The sequence below is a fragment of the Zootoca vivipara genome, chromosome 12, assembly GCF_965207765.1.
Source record: "Zootoca vivipara chromosome 12, rZooViv2.hap1.1, whole genome shotgun sequence".
In the NCBI taxonomy this organism is placed as follows: domain Eukaryota; kingdom Metazoa; phylum Chordata; class Lepidosauria; order Squamata; family Lacertidae; genus Zootoca; species Zootoca vivipara.
The window spans coordinates 15959975-15979344 of NC_142595.1; the positions used below are offsets into that span (position 1 = coordinate 15959975).

The 19370-nt window shown below is 49.5% G+C and overlaps 1 protein-coding gene across 1 annotated transcript in view; it reads right to left on the bottom strand.

Moving 5' to 3' along the window:
- Positions 1-5538: 5538 nt before the first annotated feature.
- POLD1 (DNA polymerase delta 1, catalytic subunit) overlaps positions 5539-19370 on the bottom strand; it is a 36363-nt gene continuing 22531 nt past the window's right edge. Inside the window, exons 20-27 of the mRNA XM_035135035.3 lie at positions 18804-18979; positions 18397-18549; positions 11998-12100; positions 9734-9866; positions 8515-8628; positions 7346-7398; positions 6777-6874; positions 5539-5878 (exon numbers count right to left, since the gene is read on the bottom strand). Of these exons, the coding sequence (XP_034990926.3) occupies positions 5782-5878; positions 6777-6874; positions 7346-7398; positions 8515-8628; positions 9734-9866; positions 11998-12100; positions 18397-18549; positions 18804-18979 (927 nt within the window). The 3' untranslated portion in view covers positions 5539-5781. The remainder of the gene's footprint in view (positions 5879-6776; positions 6875-7345; positions 7399-8514; positions 8629-9733; positions 9867-11997; positions 12101-18396; positions 18550-18803; positions 18980-19370) is intronic.

A 19370-nucleotide genomic window follows, 5' to 3' on the forward strand; every position in this document is an offset into this window, starting at 1 on the left:
ACCGGCCCCCTGCTGAAAAAGTTTGCTGACCCCTGGTCCAGATTGTGATGGGGTGGCCTTGAAAAAGATGGTTCTCCTGTATATGTCGAAAAGAAAAGCCTATTAAAAGTGCCTGGAGGTTCTAGCCCTTGTCAAAATCCTATATATACACTTTGGAGTTTTTGGGGCAGCGCATAAATACTAAAATTAAATTAAATAAGCTCCCCCAGCTGCACGATGAAGCTCACACGGAAAGATGCCCCCAGTCAAATATCCCAAGCAAAGTTAAATATCCTAAGCATAGTTAAAGCTATGGTTTTCCCAGTACAGTAGTGATGTATGGAAGTGAGAGCTAGACCATAAAGAAGGCTGATCGCCGAAGAATTGATGCTTTTGAATTATGGTGTTGGAGGAGAATCTTGAGAGTCCCATGGACTGCAAGAAGATCAAACCTGAAGGAAATCAGCCCTGAGTGCTCACTGGAAGGACAGATCCTGAAGCTGAGGCTCCAATACTTTGGCCACCTCATGAGAAGAGAAGAATCCTTGGAAAAGACCCTGATGTTGCGAAAGATGGAGAGCATAAGGAGAAGGGGACGACAGAGGACGAGATGGTTGGACAGTGTTCTCGAAGCTACGAACATGAGTTTGACCAAACTGCGGGAGGCAGTGGAAGACAGGAGTGCCTGGTGTGCTCTGGTCCATGGGGTCACGAAGAGTTGGACATGACTAAACAACTAAACAACAACAACAATGCAACAGGCGGTCAAGGACTGGATCCAGACCATCAACACCATTCCTAAACATGCCTTACTTCAAGTAATTATTTGCCAGCGAGTTCAGCAGGGCTTGTTCCCAGAGTTCAGTGGGCTGCACTCCTGTCAGCAATCGTTCTGCAGCATTCTGCACTGACTGAGGGGAGCCCCGCATAGAGCACATTGCAGTAATCCAGTCTTGAAGTAACCAATGCACGAAATTACTGCGGAAAGGCTTTTTGGGTCCAGCCCAGGAATGGCTGCAGGCAGCTGCCAAACCAGCCAGTTGGTAACAGGCACTTTTCACCACTGAGGCTACCTGTCGCTCCAGCGACAGAGCTGGATTCAGAAGCACTTCCAAACTGCTCCTTCAAGAGGAGTGCAGCACAATTCAGCAGTGCCGGCTTACCAAATAGGCAGAGTAGCCACTGGCCTACAGGCCTTTTAGGGCCCCCGCAACAACAGATCAAAGCAATATTGATTTGATCTTGAAATAAAATTGCAAGAACGTATAGAGGAGATCATTTGCAAGGTGCCCCCCCCCCCGAGATTTCGACTGCCTTGGGGCCTCCACAGGGTTTAATCCAGCACTGCCATCCAGGGTTGGCAACTGACCAATTGCCCAGACACGGGAGCTACTCACCTACAGTGCCAGGATTCAACCTCAGCTTGTTTTTCGCCATCTATTTCAACACTGTCTAGGATGCTGTCTAGGTTTAAGATGCTAGACAGCATCTTAAAAAGCAGAGACATCACCTTGCCTACAAAGGTCCGTATAGTTAAAGCTATGGTTTCCCCAGTAGTGATGTATGGAAGTGAGAGCTGGACCATAAAGAAGGCTGATCGCCGAAGAATTGATGCTTTTGAATTATGGTGCTGGGGGAGACTCTTGAGAGTCCCATGGACTGCAAGAAGATCAAACCTCTCCATTCTGAAGGAAATCAGCCCTGAGTGCTCACTGGAAGGACATATCCTGAAGCTGAGGCTCCAATACTTGGACCACCTCATGAGAAGAGAAGACTCCCTGGAAAAGACCCTGATGCTGGGAAAGATTGAGGGCACTAGGAGAAGGGGACGACAGAGGACAAGATGGTTGGACAGTGTTCTCAAAGCTACCAACATGAGTTTGACCAAACTGTGGGAGGCAGTGGAAGACAGGAGTGCCTGGCATGCTCTGGTCCATAGGGTCACGAAGAGTCGGACACGACTAAACGACTAAACAACAACAATTTCAACACTGCACCTAGGCAACAGCCTGGGGAACTGCCCAGTCTCTCCTCATTCGGATGTTATGGAGAAATAGAACCGAGTGTTTCTTTTTAGTTTTCACGGCTTGTTGTTACCGTTGTTTAGTAATAATGGTGGCTGCTTTTTCAAACTGTTAGCCGCATTGAGACTTTTGGTAGGAAGACAGGGTAAACCCTCGTGCGGGAGGGGAGCAATTCACTTTAACTAACGAATTGTACTTCTTTCAAAGAGCGACGGTCTGGTGTGTGGTCAACTGACCCAATGCCGCAAAAGTGACTTTGCATCAGTTGCCAAGGGGGCAGGGAAGCATAAAAGCTGAAATGTACTTGCATTTTCTGTCTTGTGTCATCGTGTGGGTTTCACATATTGCACATGCAGGAAAGCAGACAAATGCGAGGGCACTCTTGCTCACTAAGCGACAAAGCGGTTAACCTGAGCCAAGGATGGAAGGGGGACCCACGCCTAAGTCGCACACGAAGGATAAAGCTTCATGCAACGAAGCAGGAAAGTTTAGGTAGCCTCGAATCTGCTCTCTTTAAGGTGCTCCCGGACTCGCAAAACTTTCTAATGGGTAGGCAAAGGAGCTTTGCAAAATTCACTGAGCACCACCAGCGGCAAGTTCAGCTTCCACTGTGGAGGCAGCACAGAATCCCAGAATTGTAGAGTTGCAAGGGACCCCGAGGATCATCTAGTGCAGGCATGTCCAACAGGTAGATCGTGATCTACTGGTAGATCACTGGACGTCTGTGGTAGATCACCGGTAGATCAGTGGCTCTCCCCAAAGAAGCTAAAAAAACTCTGGCTTCCCTAAAAAAAGCTCAACATCTTTGCCCTGCACCCCTAAAATGACCTGAACCACCCAAAACAGGGCTTTCCTTCCTAAAAAAAAGAGCTCAATGTCGCTTTCCTCTTCCCTAAAGAAGTTCAACAACTTTTACATGAACCCCCCAAAACAGGGCTTTCCTTCCTAAAAAAAGAGAGCTCAATGTCGCTTTCCTTTTCCCTAAAGAAGTTCAACAACTTTGACCTGAATCCCCCAAAAGGGGGTAGATCACTGCCAGTTTTTAACTCTGTGAGTAGATCATAGTCTCTTGGAAGTTGGCCACCCCTGATCTAGTGCAATGCAGGGATATGCAGCCGGCAATCTTGGCGTTATCAGCACCATGCTCTTATCAACTGTGCTATCCAGTCTGAGTATGTGCCCGGATACCAGTTTATGGAAACCGGAGAGAACCACCGCACTGAGGATCTGCTTGCGGGATCTGTTTGGCCACTGATGAGAATAGGATGCCGGACTAGATGAGCCACTGGCCTGATCCGGCAGAGCTCTTCCCTTGTGGGCGCAACCTGGCACCATTCTGCGCCCTCCCTACCTCATGAGGGATGTTCACGTGAGCGGCTAGGGAGTCACGACTTGCGAAAGAATCCGAAAGACTGCTTATCTCCTCGAGACACCTTTCCCCATTATCTCCACTGCCCTGACTCCTCCATCTGGATTGGGGGAGGGCCCTGACTCAATAGAGAATGGGGGAAAGTGTGTGTGGGGGAGAGCCTGCACCAGCCCCAATTTACTGCCTCCTTTAATCTCTCCCCTCCCCGCTCCTTGCTCAAGTTTCTAATGAACTGGTGACATCCCATCTTCAAGGGAGCAGGGCAGGGAAGATGTTACCACCAGCCGCCAGCGGTCAGGCCAAGTTATAAGGAAGGGTCAAAGGTCACTGCCGGAAGCCCCCGTTACTAGCTGGTGTGTGCAACACGGCATTTCATCACATTTTTCATGCCCTGCGAAGTGCCACAGGGCCATTCCCCCACCTTCCTCGCCACAACCCTGCAAGCCTGAGACCCGGTTGGTCCACCCATGAAGGTCACCGGGTGACCTTGAGCCAGTTGCCAACTCCCAGCCTGCACTACCTCGCAGGGGTGTGGAGGATTAAGCAGGCAGAGAACATCCCGTGCATGCACCCCTAATTCAATGGCGGACCTGGGGGTCTCAAATTTCAGCGGCGCCCTGTGTGACACCAAAATTTGGTGGCCCTTTCTCCTGCTCCGTTCTTTTTTCTTTTTAGCAAAGGGAAGGAAACCTTTTATTTTCATTTATTCACTCTTCTCCTGTTCCATTCTAAATAACAGAACCACAGAATTGCAGAGGTGGGAGTCAAGTCATCTAGTCCAACCCTCTGCATTACAGGAATCTTTCGCCCCACATGGGGCTTGAACCCACGACCCTGAGATTAAGAATCTCACGCTCCACCGACTGAGCTACGCATTATTGTTGCAGTGTCCCCGAGGCTCCGCGGCCAGTGTGACCGAACTGGTCATGCTCCCCTAAATCCACCTCTGCCCGATTCTCTTGGAGGAAGGGTAGGATAAAAATGAATGATTTTACAGCTAGGAAAACTGAAGCTGAGAGGAAAGCAACTGGGTGTGGGGAGGGGAAGACGGTAGCTCCCACCAGGCCTGGCCACTGGCTATGCTTGCTGGGGCTGATGAGAGTTGTTGTGTAGAAATATCTGGAGGACCAAAGCTTCCCCACTCCCAAGTTATAAGAACAGGGTAGCAGCAGGTACTATTGCCTGAGACTCTGAACTGCTATCATCGGCTTCAGTATACAGTCTTGGGCTAGATAAACAGACTGACCTGGTAGAACAGAGCTTCTTCCTATCTTCTAACTTTGCCCCAGAATGACACGTCCTGGCTAAACTGGGATTTGAAGCCTGGCACTCCTGCGCGCTTAAAAACAAAAAAAGCAACTCTCTAGCCACCTGAGTTAACTGCTTTTATTTGCGTTATTTTGCTCACACACTAAGGTTGGCTGCAACCACCTGGTCACGGAGTGCAAGCGGGCAACACCATGCACTCAGCGGCGCTAAATAAATGTTTAGGAGTAATTTATGGTCCTCCTTATCTCGTTTGGCGATTGACCGTGGCAGTGGAGGAGGGGATCATGAGAACTGGGATGTGCAGAACACGGCGAGGGCAACGCAATGTGGCATCTCGAAACGCCGTCAGGAGATTGCCTTTGGTGCTCAAATTCCCATGTTTACCCCCATCATACAAGGCAATAAAGTTGCATGCACAAATCTGATTTCATCCTGCTAGGGCATGGAAAGTGGGAGAGGGCCATTGCTTTGGGGCTTCTCACAAGTCTCTGACCGCTGTGGGAAACTAGATAGGTCTTTTGCCTGATGCAGAAGGACCCCTTTTACGTTTGCTTGTTGAATGCATGCTGATCATAGAATCGTAGAGTCAGAGGGGGCCACCAGGATCATCTAGTCCAACCCCCTGCAATGCAGTAACCTTTTACCTACTATGAGGCTTGAACCCATGACCCTCAGATTAAGAGTCTCAGGTACAGCAAACCCCAAAGGTTAATGCAACACCTGGCCATACAGGTCAGTGGTGCCACCTTTATAGCTTCCATATGACAGGTAATTCATGAGCCTAGTGGTCCCTGCAGTCACCTGCTCCTAAAACACATCTGGCTTCTGCTATCCTTTAGTCCTCTTCCGGTAGAACTAAGGAACAGCTCAGGTCACCCCACTTAAGCCACTCGCATGTAGAAAAAGAAGAAATCTTTATTGGTAGAAATTCATACAAAACGTAGTCCCCGCAATTATCTCAAGGGAGCTTTCCTGATGGTATCGGCCATTGATCCTGGCGACAGAAGCGATGCCCAGAGCAGAACTGGGCAAGGGGAAGGAGCAATTTTCCCTGCAGCATAACCAGGCTTTGCTGCGCCTTTAAAAGAGAATAATGGGTGGTGGTGGGTTTCAGTCGGATGAACGGAAGGCAAAGAGGTATCACCACGTGGGAGGGCCAAAGCGTGAGATTAGCACTTCCTGGTCATCAAGGTCCTTCTGCACTTTCTTCCTCATGTAAAAGATGGGGCAGTCGCGGCTGAAAGGAGTTGGGAGAAAAAATTCATTCAGGGGTGGGAGTGACGGGGAACAGACACTTAATTGGCAGCCTGCATTTAGGAGACTAACTGAAGACCCTGATGGTGCTTGGAAACACTAGCTGAAAAAACTGGGTTTCCCCTGCAGGAAAAGGGGCCCAACAGAACCCAGAAATCTTGGCTCACACAATGGTTCCCTGTTTCTGTCGACTTGTATGAGGTAGTAGAATGGGCCGTACTGCTTCAGGCTGCAGGTTTGGGGGTGCTGCGGGGATTCTTGTTTTGGAGCGTTCCTCTCTGGAAATACTCTGCAAGGAAACTAGGGCAGCAGGGAGAAAACGCTGGGCTTGTCATCTATTTGCAAGGAATTTGTGTGGGGTTTTTTTTGGGGGGGGAGGAGTTTAAATGGAACATTCAAAAACGGTACCCTATTCATGCAGAAGAAAATAGTGCAGCTCACTCTGTCAACCTCAGGGCTTGCTACCTGTACACACCAGACCGTGGTGGACGTTGTTTCCCGATTTACACACAAATATGTCCAAGCAACCCCAGCTGATATCTCATGTGCCGGAGCAGAAGGCCCTCTCTCTCTCTCTCTCTCTCTCTCTCTCTCTCTCTCTCTCTCTCTCTCTCTCTCTCTCTCTCTCTCTCTCCACACCCCTGGCCGCTGCCAGCATCTGACAGGTGTTATATTTATAAAGGTAATAAACATCTTCAGGAGTACCAGCACCCCGCTAGCTCTCTGCGGGAGCCATCTGTTTGCTGTTCTCAAACCAGCCTGATAAGCAGCTGTAAACACCCAGGGGTGGCGTAAAGTCATATTTTAGCCCATTATCCCGTGGGAACGGGTAAGAGCTGGTGGCTGCTCGGCAAAGGCGTGGGGAGCGGCCAGCCCCTCACCTGGTACACAGCACATCCTCGTGCAGGCTTCCCTGGCACCGCTGGCACTGCGTCCACAAGCGCGAGAACTTCTCCTCCAGAGAGCTCAGGTGGGTCACCTGTGGGGAGAGGGAGAAGAAGAGGCGGGTGGCAGGACCAAGGCCACTTGGACCCAATTGTTCCTTGGCCCTTTCAAAACCCGCTAACCGCTTCACGCAGACTGCGGTTGTGGATCCTCACAATGTCTACACAAGCAGTTCAGCACCATTTGCTCCATATTGCAGATGGGGGCAAGAGAGAGGTAGACTTAAGGCCACCCAGTGAGTTCATGGCAAAGTGAGCTTCAAGCCAGAGACTTCCCAGGTCAGTCCACAGGCTACTACACCAGGAAACCTGGTTTCATATCCACTTAAAATTCCCAGTGGCTTGTTTGCAGCCCCATTCCTTTCCCAGTGAAGGGAGGAATTTCCAAGGTACAAGTCTAATTCAGAGCCTTGTGCCTCAGTCCAGTATGCAGGCCACCTGGGCTCCTCCTTGCTGGTGGAGAGTCACTTCCTCTCCCACCCAACCCAGTGCGCTCTACCACTTACCTCCTTCTGGTAAAGCTCAGACTGGCGGCCCAGGCAAAACTTGCACACAGCACCTTAAGGAGGAAAGCACACCAGAAAGCCATTTTCCTCCTTATCCCATTTCCACTTTGGAGTTCCTTCCCCGCCGCCCCTTTCCAAAGGAAAGCCACAATGGTGGAATGGCAAGGCAGCCTGTTTACATTCCTGCTGAGACAATGAGGTGGGGTGAATTTTTGCTCATGCCCAGGACCTGACCGGCCTCCTCTGCCTTTGGGTCCGGGGAGGAATTTTCGCTGCGTCAGATTGATCTAAAGTTACTCGCTCTGCCATCTCCTTGCTGCTAGGCACCTGCTTTCTGGTGCAACGCGATCAAGTTTGCAGTGTGAGAGGGCCCTTGTCCCAAACACCTTCTGTCTCTTTCTCTAGTGCACGTAAGACTTTTGGGAAATCTCCGGTAAGTGCCCAGAAAGAACCCAGGAATGAATGAATGAATGAATAAATAAATATTATTATTTATACCCCACCCATCTGGCTGGGTTTCCCCAGCCACTCTGGGCGGCCCCCTACAGAATATTAAAAACACAATAAAACATCAACCATTAAAAACTTCCTTAAACAGGGCTGCCTTCAGATGCCTTCTAAAAGTCAGATAGTTGTTTATTTCTTTGACATCTGATGGGAGGGCGTTCCACAGGGCAGGCGCCACTACCGAGAAGGCCCTCTGCTCCCAGTCGTTCTCCAAACCACCCACCAGAAATTACTCCCATCCTAGGGTACTCAGACATCCTTTAATAGCGCCACATAACTTCAAACAAACCCAGAAACTTGGTTTCAGATCCTCTCCCACAACTTGCAAGTAGCCCCCCCCCCCCTCTCATCAGCAAACTTGAGAAAGAGGGAGAACAGGGAAGTAAGCAGAGGTGCCCAGAGATCAGGCTGTGTGTGTGTGTGTGTGTGTGTGTGTGTGTGTGTGTGTGTACAGCTAGGTTTTCCTGCTGGTAACGAAAGCCCAGTAGAGGCACCGTTTTGTGACACACGCTCCACTCTGTGGCAAATTCCGGCAAAAGGAACTTGCAACATGCGCTGCTGGTTAGGAGCGCATGATGGGGGAAGGGAGGGGAGGGGACTTGTTTTTGACATAGACTCTGCAAAGCGGAGGCCAGGAAAGGCAGGCGGGGACAGGATCTCACCATGGTGGTTGAGCACAGCCCGGCAACCGATGCAGGTGCTTCGTTTAGTAGCAAAAGCCATGAGCCCTCCGACTTTGGCTGTCAGGACTGTTTTGCAGCGAGTGTGTTCCCCCTCTGCAAAGGGAAGGAAATTAAGGGTCAAGCACGTACGCCACCTCCAATACATTACAGCAGTGGGGAGGGGAGGGTAAAGATCTGTATTCCAGCCATCTCTCGCCCTGGACTGCTCACCATTACTGTCCATGGAAAGGGATTGGTACCCGGATTTCCCTGGCAGCAGCTCCCGTAGAATAAGCCACCTGTGCCTGCATACTCATAGAATTGTACCCAGGGGTCATCTAGCCCAACCCCCAGCTAATGCAGGAAACTCAGCTAAAGCCTCCATGACAGACTGCCACCCAACCTCTGCTTAAAAAACCTCCAAGGAAGGAGAGTCCACAGCCTCCCGAGGGAGACTGTTCCACTGTCAAACAGCTCTTACCTACAGTTTTATCCCCTTTTCTGTGACAACGTGAGGGGGCACGAAAGCAGAAGAAGGGGGAGCAGGACTGGGTGGTGGAAAACACGTCACTTCCACCAAAACAGATGAAGAAAGAGTCTGGGGTAAGAGTCTCTTTCCGAAAGACGGCCCACACTGCTATTTCCTACCAATTCATCCATTTTTTGGGGGGGGGGGTCAGGGTCAAGCATGGGAGACTCTTGTTTCTCTAGAATGGCGTTTCCCAAACTTGGGTCTCCAGCTGTTTTTTTTGGACTACAACTCCCATAGTCCCTAGCTAGCAGGACCAGTGGTGAGGGATGGTGGGAATTGTAGTCCAAAAGCAGCTGGAGACCCACGTTTGGGAAATCCTGCTCTAGAAGGATAAGTTCCTGGTGGAGTGAAAGATGCAACAGAAGAAGTGAATAAACAATCCCTCCTGAGAAGGCCTGTAGGGCTGCATATTGAGATCACTTCCCTGGGGCGGTGAGGGACAACTCAGACACTGCTTTCGAGTCCACCAAGTGCAAAGAGGGTGGACCAGATGCAGATACACAGTGACAGGGATATGGTTACAGACGGCACCAAAAATTAATCCCAGCTTAAGATGAGAATGATTCAGGGGGTCTGCAGCCTATTTGCAGGATCACGGGGTCTTATTCCTCTCTTCTTCTCCAGAAAGCAGAGCCCAAGCCGTGCTCCGGTTTTGCTTGGCGTTGGGAGGCCAGCGGCCACACTCACTCAGCAAGACGTTCTGCGCCTTGCCCTCTCCCAAGATGGGCTCGAAGATGCGCAGGAGGGGCTTGGCAAGCTGCTGCTCCAGGTAGTACTGCGTGTCGATGGGCAGGTTATTCTCCAGCACGTAGATGGGATCCTGGAGAAACAGGGGAAATCTTTGTTGGAAGCTGCCCAGAGTGGCTGAGGGAAACCCCGCCAGATGGGCGGGGTACAAATAATAAATTATTATTATTATTATTATTATTATTATTATTATTATTATTATTATTATAAAAGGGACCCAGGTGGCGCTGTGGTTAAACCACTGAGCCTAGGGCTTGCTGATCAGAAGGTCAGCGGTTCGAATCCCTGTGACGGGGTGAGCTCCCGTTGCTCGGTCCCAGCTCCTGCCAACCTAGCAGTTCGAAAGCACGTCAAAATGCAAGTAGATAAATAGGAACCGCTACAGCGGGAAGGTAAACGGCGTTTCCATGTGCTGCTCTGGTTTGCCAGAAGCAGCTTTGTCATGCTGGCCACATGACCTGGAAGCTGTACGCCGGCTCCCTCGGCCAATAATGCGAGATGAGCGCGCAACCCCAGAGTCGGTCACGACTGGACCTAATGGTCAGGGGTCCCTTTACCTTTACCTTTACCTATTATAATAAAAGCAAGGAAGGGGTGGGTGGGTGTCGGGTTCTGAGTGCAAGTGAGTGTAAGTGTCGGGGTGTGTGTGTGTATGCACAGGCCATTAACATGGGAAGTTCATGGTAGCAGCAGTCAGTTTGATTCAATCAGTGCCTAGAGGTTTTGTCCTTTTCCAGTTCAGCAGGAAGAGAGGATATGAAAGTAGTAGAAATAGACCTAGTTACGCACCCCCCCACACACACAAATTAACTAACCCAAAACAAGATCTTGCAGAAGCATTAAAGCCAACCTAGTGAAAACTGGTGGGGGAGAGGGGCTCCAAACTTCAGCTCAGAAATTGCTTAGGAACGCAGGAAGCTGCCTTGTACAGTCAGACCGCTGGCCCATCCAGCTCAGTACTGTCGACACTGATTGGCAGCAGCTCTGCGGGGTTTCCTAGCCCAATCTGGAGATGCTGGGATTGAACCAGGGGCCTCGCAGGCCTGCAAAAGCAGGTGCTCTTATCGCTGAGCTACGGCTTCCTGAGCCCCACTTTGAGTTCCTACTTCCAAAAAACCTCTTCCTCCTTGAAGCCTAATGGTGAATGGCCATCTCCCCCCCACCCCCAAGTATTTTGCAGTGCTAGCGGTGCACATTTCAATACAGTGGAACCTCTACTTACGAATTTAATCCGTTCCAAATGCACATTCGTAAGTAGAAACATTCGTAAGTCGAAACGATGTTCCCCATAGGAATGCATTGGGAATGGATTAATTCGTTCCGGAGCCTAGGAAAAAGACCCTTTAAAAGAGATTTTAAAGACTTTAAAGGCATGCACAAAAACATTACCTTTCAGTGCAGGGAGCGCGGGCGGGTGGCAGCGAGGCGGCAGGTTAGTGGTGGCGGCGGGAGCCTGATCCGGCCATAGGCCAAGTGGGGGAGGCAGCGATTTGGTGAGAGGCCGGCTAGTGGTGGCGGCGGGGCCTGATCCGGCTGTAGGCCGAGTGCCAGGAGGCCACTAGCGGCGCCGGCAGGCCCGATCCAGCCGTGGGCCAGGCGCCCGAGGGGGCGGGAGGCTGCTAGCAGCGTCAGCGGGCCCGATCCGACCATGGGCCGGGCGGCCGAGGCGCCGGGAGGCCACTAGCGGCGTCGGTGGGCCCAATCCAGCCGTGGGCCGGGCGCCCGAGGTGGCGGGAGGCCGCTAGCGGCGTCGGATCCGACTGTGGGCCGGGCACTAGAGGCGGCGGGAGGCCGCTAGTGGCGGAGGCGGGGCCCGATCCAGCCACGGACCGGGAGCCCGAGGCGCGGGAGGCCGCTAGCGGCGTCAGCGGGCCCGATGCAGCCGTGGGCCGGGCGCCGGAGGCAGCGGGAGGCCGCTAGCGGCGTCGGATCCGACCGTGGGCCGGGCACTGGAGGCGGCGGGAGGCCGCTAGCGGCAGAGGCGGGGCCCGATCCGGCCTTCGGATGTCGAAGAAATTCGTAAGTGGGCCCCACTTTGTATTGTTCGTAAGTAGAATTTTTCGTAAGTAGGGTTATTCGTTAGTCGAGGTACCACTGTACAGCCTTGCACCTGAAGAAGCATACATGTACAAGCCTAAATCCTTTCCCCCCCCCACACAGTTACTGCTCCGTATTGCCCATCGCATCCCTCTCCCCATCCTCACCTCAGATTTCATGTAAGCCGCTACGCCTTTGGCAGCGCCGATAATGACATACGGAACCCGGTCCCCCAGGTTGGGAGCGCTGCCAGGATCCCGCCGGCGCATCCTAAAGGGAGAAGCCGTGAGGAGGTGTCACATGATGAGCCAGACTGGAAGGTGGCGCACCAGGATCAAACCAGCCCCCAAGGATGTGTTAAACAGAAGGAGGCACTGCAGATCGGGACTGAGGAACGTTTTCAGAGCCAAAAGGGATCTGGGGGCACATGTGCGTGAGAGCAGCATGGCTTTTAAAAGCAGTAACTTTGTTTTATGCTTGATGCACAAAAATCGAAAACCAGGCCAGCTCAAACGCCAAAATAATAGCTGGCAAATTCTGGAAGGTAGCAAAGATGTATAAACATACAGAACTGATTAGAGTGAAAGATTATATTTGACTTTTTATATGGTTTCATGTATTTTTGTTGTGAACTGCTCTATGTTTTTATGAAATAGCAGTCTATACATTTTTTATAAATAAACTAAAAAAAGAGAGAAAATGTTAAGGATCTATGGAATCCTCCAACTGCATTTATGAAGAATAAATGTAAGGGTTGACAAATATAACAGCTTTTCTATGTGGCAAAACATGAATCTATGTATATTGAAGGCGTTTATAATGTGTACATATTTAGCTTTTTGGTGCGATTACTGGATGGTTTTTGAGATTTAATAAAAGGTGACTTTACTGAAAACAGACACATACAAAACAGTACAAGTCCCTCAAAAGGAGCTGGAAGAAGTCAAAACGTGAGATGCCGAAAAGCCCGACATGCGACCCCCAGGTGCGCATAATAACACTATTAACATATTTTCCCCGAGCGGAGGCACCGCTGAGAAACATCTCGAAAAAGGTAACAGTACAGAACGAAGCACGAGGGCAAACTGGTACCAGCCCTGAAAGTGCCCCACCGGGGGCACTTTCACCACCCAAACTTTTGTTTGTCAAAGAGGCAGCGGAGCAAAAGGAGCAGGTCTGTCGCACCGGAACGTGTGTCTGTGCGAGGCAGATGAAGTGGCGGCAGTCAGACAGGAAGCCCAGAGCAGGAGGGGTGGGCGTCGCAGAAGGTTCCACTTGCAGCTGCGCTGGCCATAACTATTTCTGCCCTTCCCTTCAGTCATGCCTCACCAGCCACCCCCAACCCACACCCACCTTTTTCCGCTGTCCTGAGAGTAGACGGGCCTCGATAACTCAGGGTAAAGAAACTCAAGGGGGAGGGAGGAGGGGAAGAGGAAAGATACCCTCTTGCTCTCAAAACTCAAGAAAGGGGACCACAGAGCAGCCGTAGAACGTAAGGACACAAGGAGAGGCTGCGGGATCAGGCCTGTGGCCCATCTACTTGGACCACAGCTTGGACTACTGCAATGCGCTCTACGTGGGGCTACCTTTGAAGGTGACCCGGAAACTACAGCTAACCCAGAATGCAGCAGCTAGACTGGTGACTGGGAGCGGCCCCCGAGACCACATAATACCGGTCCTGAAAGACCTACATTGGCTCCCAGTACGTTTCCGAGCACAATTCAAAGTGTTGGTGCTGACCTTTAAAGCCCTAAACGGCCTTGGTCCAGTATACCTGAAGGAGCATCTCCTCCCCCATCGTTCTGCCCGGACACTGAGGTCCAGTGCCGAGGGCCTTCTGGCGGTTCCCTCGCTACGAGAAGCTAAGTTACAGGGAACCAGGCAGAGGGCCTTCTTGGTAGTGGCACCCACCCTGTGGAATGCCCTCCCACCAGAGGTCAAAGAGAACAACAATTACCAGACCTTTAGAAGGCATCTTAAGGCAGCCCTGTTTAGGGAAGCTTTTAATGTTTGATGGATTTCTGTATTTTAATGTTTTGTTGAAAGCTGCCCAGAGTGGCTGGGGGAACCCGGCCAGATGGGCGGGGTATAAATATATTATTATTATTATTATTATTATTATTATTATTATTATTATTATTATTATTATCTAGGCCAGCATCCTGTTCTCACAGGGGCCAACCACATGCCCCCATGGGAAACCTGCATGAGGGCACTCTCCCCTTCTGCAGTTTTGACAAACTGCTATTCAACACAACCTTTGAAAGGTCCAAGCGGGGGTGCCAACTTGAATAAAATATTGGGCGGGGGGCAGGTACGCCCCACCCCACATAACCCATCATATGACGCAGTGCACACACATCATTTGAATGGCAATGCCCGTCAACTTTGGGGAAGCCCAGCCCACCTCAAATATTTTATGGGGAGGGGAGGGGAGGGCGAAGACCCTTCAGCCCCTAGGAATTGGCTCCTATGGGTCCAATGCACGGCGTCTCCAGTTATGAGGATCTCAGGTGGCAGGGCTGGAAAAGACTCTGCTTGAAAACCTAGAATCATAGAATTGTGTAGTTGGAAGGGACCCCAAGGGTCATCTAGTCCAACCGCCTGCAATGCAAGGAATCTCCGCTAAAGCATCCATGACAGATGGGCCCATCCAACCGCTGCTTTCAAACCTCCAAGGTAGGAGAGTCCACAACATTCCAAGCGAGACTGTTCCACTGTCAGAAAGCCCATACTGTCAGAAAGTTCTTCCTGATATATAGTTGGAATCTCCTTTCTTGTAACTTGAAGCCATTGGTTCAGGTCCTATCCTCCAGAGCAGGAAAAAAAAACTTGTTCCATCTTCCATGTGACAGCCTTTCAAATATTTGAAGATGGCTATCATGTCTTCTTTTTTGCAGGCTAAACCTACCCAGCTCCTTCAACCGCTCCTCATAAAGGCTTGGTTTCCAGACCCTTGATCATCTTGGTTGCCCTCCTCTGCACACGTTCCAGCTTATCAACATCCTTCTTAAATTATGGTGCCCAGAACTGGACACAGTATTCCAGGTGTGGTCTGACCAAGGCAGAATAGAGTGGTACTATTACTTCCCTTGATCAGGAAACTATAGTTTTGCTGATGCAGCCCGGAATAGCATCAGCTTTTATTTGCTGCTGCAACACAGTGTTGACTCATGTTAAGCTTGTGAAGCTTGTTATGCACCAACTACCGGTGCTGAAGAAAGTGAAATTGACCAATTCTATGAAGACCTACAACACCTTCTAGAAATGACACCAAAGAAGGATGTTCTTCTCATTACAGGGGATTGGAATGCTAAAGTAGGGAATCAAGAGATAAAAGGAACAACTGGCAAGTTTGGCCTGGGAGTTCAAAATGAAGCAGGGCAAAGGCTAATAGAGTTCTGTCAAGAGAACAAGCTGGTCATCACAAACACTCTCTTCCAACAACACAAGAGACGACTCTACACATGGATATCACCAAATGGGCAGCATCGAAATCAGATTGATTATATTCTCTGCAGCCAAAGATGGAGAAGCTCTATACAGTCAGCAAAAACAAGACCTGGAGCTGACTGTAACTCAGATCATCAGCTTCTTATAGCAAAATTCCAGCTTAAACTGAAGAAAGTAGGAAAAACCACTGGGCCAGTAAGATACAATCTGAATCAAATCCCTTATGAATACACAGTGGAAGTGAGGAACAGGTTTAAGGATTTAGATTTGGTGGACAGAATGCCTGAAGAACTATGGATGGAGGCTCGTAACATTATACAGGAGGCAGCAACGAAAACCATCCCAAGGAAAAGGAAATGCAAGAAAGCAAAATGGCTGTCCAACGAGGCCTTACAAATAGCGGAGGAGAGGAGGCAAGCAAAATGCAAGGGAGATAGGGAAAGATACAGGAAACTGAATGCAGATTTCCAAAAACCAGCAAGGAGAGACAAGAGGGTCTTCTTAAATGAGCAATGCAAAGAAATAGAGGAAAACAATAGAATGGGGAAAACCAGAGATCTGTTCAAGAAAATTGGAGATATGAAAGGAACATTTCGTACAAAGATTACCATAATCAAGGACAAAAGTGGTAAGGACCTAACAGAAGCAGAAGACATCAAGAAGAGGTGGCAAGAATACACAGAGGAATTATACCAGAAAGATATGGAGGTCTCGTACACCCCAGGTAGTGTGGTTGCTGACCTTGAGCCAGACATCTTGGAGAGTGAAGTCAAATGGGCCTTAGAAAGCACTGCTAATAACAAGGCCAGTGGAAGTGATGATATTCCAGCTGAACTATTTAAAATTTTAAAAGATGATGCTGTTAAGGTGCTACACCCAATATGCCAGCAAGTTTGGAAAACTCAGCAATGGCCAGAGGATTGGAGAAGATCAGTCTACATCCCAATTCCAAAGAAGGGCAGTGCCAAAGAATGCTCCAACTACCGCACAATTGCGCTCCTTTCACACGCTAGCAAGGTTATGCTTAAAATTCTACAAGGCAGGCTTAGGCAGTATGTGGACCGAGAACTCCCAGAAGTGCAAGCTGGATTTCGAAAGGGCAGAGGAACCAGAGACCAAATAGGAAACATGCGCTGGATTATGGAGAAAGCTAGAGAGTTCCAGAAAAACGTCTACTTCTGCTTCATTGACTATGCAAAAGCCTTTGACTGTGTCGACCACAGCAAACTATGGCAAGTTCTTAAAGAAGTGGGAGTGCCTGATCACCTCATCTGTCTCCTGAGAAATCTCTATGTGGGACAAGAAGCTACAGTTAGAACTGGATATGGAACAACTGATTGGTTCAAAATTGGGAAAGGAGTACGACAAGGTTGTATATTGTCTCCCTGCTTATTTAACTTATATGCAGAATTCATCATGCGAAAGGCTGGACTAGATGAATCCCAAGCCGGAATTAAGATTGCCGGAAGAAATATCAACAACCTCAGATATGCAGATGACACAACCTTGATGGCAGAAAGCGAGGAGGAATTAAAGAACCTTTTAATGAGGGTGAAAGAGGAGAGCGCAAAATATGGTCTGAAGCTCAACATCAAAAAAACCAAGATCATGGCCACTGGTCCCATCACCTCCTGGCAAATAGAAGGGGAAGAAATGGAGGCAGTGAGAGATTTTACTTTCTTGGGCTCCTTGATCACTGCAGATGGTGACAGCAGTCACGAAATTAAAAGACGCCTGCTTCTTGGGAGAAAAGCAATGACAAACCTAGACAGCATCTTAAAAAGCAGAGACATCACCTTGCCGACAAAGGTCCGTATAGTTAAAGCTATGGTTTTCCCAGTAGTGATGTATGGAAGTGAGAGCTGGACCATAAAGAAGGCTGATCGCCGAAGAATTGATGCTTTTGAATTATGGTGCTGGAGGAGACTCTTGAGAGTCCCATGGACTGCAAGAAGATCAAACCTATCCATTCTTAAGGAAATCAGCCCTGAGTGCTCCCTGGAAGGACAGATCGTGAAGCTCAGGCTCCAATACTTTGGCCACCTCATGAGAAGAGAAGAATCCTTGGAAAAGACCCTGATGTTGGGAAAGATTGAGGGCACTAGGAGAAGGGGACGACAGAGGACAAGATGGTTGGACAGTGTTCTCGAAGCTACGAACATGAGTTTGACCAAATTGCGGGAGGCAGTGCAAGACAGGAGTGCCTGGCGTGCTATGGTCCATGGGGTCACGAAGAGTCGGACACGACTAAACGACTAAACAACAACAACAACAAAGCTTGTGATCTGCTAAGACCCCCTAGATCCTTTTTACATGCACAGTGGTACCTTGGTTCTCAAACTTAATCCGTTCCGGAAGTCCGTTCCAAAATCAAAGCGTTCCAAAACCAAGGCACGTTTTCCCATAGAAAGTAAGGCAAAATGGATTAATCCGTTCCAGACTTTTCAAAACAACCCCTAAAACAGCAATTTAACATGGATTTTACTATCTAATGAGACCATTGATCCATAAAATGAAAGCAACAAACAATGTATGGCAGTCACACAATCAATCAATCAATCAACGAACGAGTAGCTGAACTGGGTTCCACACAGTCATGAAAACAAAACAAAAAGTCACAAAAACACAAAAGAAATAGCAAAAACAGACAGACCTCAGCGTAACACTCAAAATGGAAGTGTGGCACTCAAATCGGAAGCATAACAGTCAAAACGGAGCATGTTTGGCTTCCGAAAAACGTTCGCAAACCGGAACACTTACTTCCAGGTTTGCAGTGTTTGGGTTCCAAGTTGTTTGAGTGCCAAGGCATTTGAGAACCAAGGTACCACTGTACTACTAGTAAGCCAGGTGTTGCCGTCGGGGCCCCCCTATCTCATATTTGGGCATCTGGTTCTGCCTAGTGCACAACCTTGAGAAAGATGCTGCCAGTTAGATAAATGATGGTCAGACCCAACGTAAAGGGAGTTTCATGTTCAGTCTAAATATGTGGGGTGTCTTGGGGTCAGGGCCACCACCCTTGCTCTCTTCGGAAGTGATGCATTTCTTTCCCCCTGCCCCCAACCCAACAAGAAAAGGTGGGGGAAAAGTGCCGCCTCTTCCTTCGCTCAACTCACCGCTCGGCCAGCTCCACATGAGCCTGGCGACCTGCGTATTCATCCGCTGTACGTGTCAGTTCCTTGGTGATCACCAGCTGTGAGATGTCAACTCTGTTGCAAAGCAGATCGGAGATCACCTCCTTGGCATGGGCCACGGCACCTGTAGGGTCCCTGCAGAGAAGGAAGTGTGGAATAATCTGAGCCCCTCCTCTCTTTCCCGCAGAAGAGAACCGTCCCCAAAGGAATCAAGGTTTTGACCCTTCAGGTAGGCTACAGAAAGCTGGGGTGCTATAGACGGGTTTGCTATTTGTAGGAGCCAGTTTCTAAGAGTTTTGTCCCAGCATCCAGGAATTCAGCCTTGGATCATGCCCACAACTGCTCGGCAGACCAGAACGTGGCTTCGTCTCAAACAAACACCTACAGACCTATCTATGAGCAGCTTCTGCAGGCAGGTGTTGATGAGGTTTGCCACTAGGGGGCAGTTGTCTCGGCGCACAGTCTCAATGCCCTTACAGTCCATCTTGTCGTGGGTGTCAGGATTGGAAGAGAAATAGAGGCCAGCATAGCGTTTCTTGTTGATCAGGAGATAGGGGAAGTATACCTGGTGTGCGGACAGATGGAGAAAACAGTAAAGGCCTGTGTTATCACATAGGAGCCTTCAGGCACTAAAGCTGGAACTTATTTCAGAAGGTTCTTGTTGGGCAGAAGCTGGAATAGCTCAGTCAGTAGAGCATGAGACACTTAAATCTCAGGGTTGTGGGTTCAAGCCCCACATTGAGTGAAATATTCCTGCCTTGGGGGGGGGGTTGGACTAGATGACCCCTGTGGTCCCTTCCAACTCTACAATTCTATGATTTTAGGATGAACAAAGACTCCCCCCCCCAAAAAAAAAATTATGATTGGGGAGAATAGGAGAACACGAGGGTTAAAAACCTCTTTGGGGTGAGACAGGATTGCTTTTTCAGCTGAAACAGCGGATGTTTCAAGTCCCT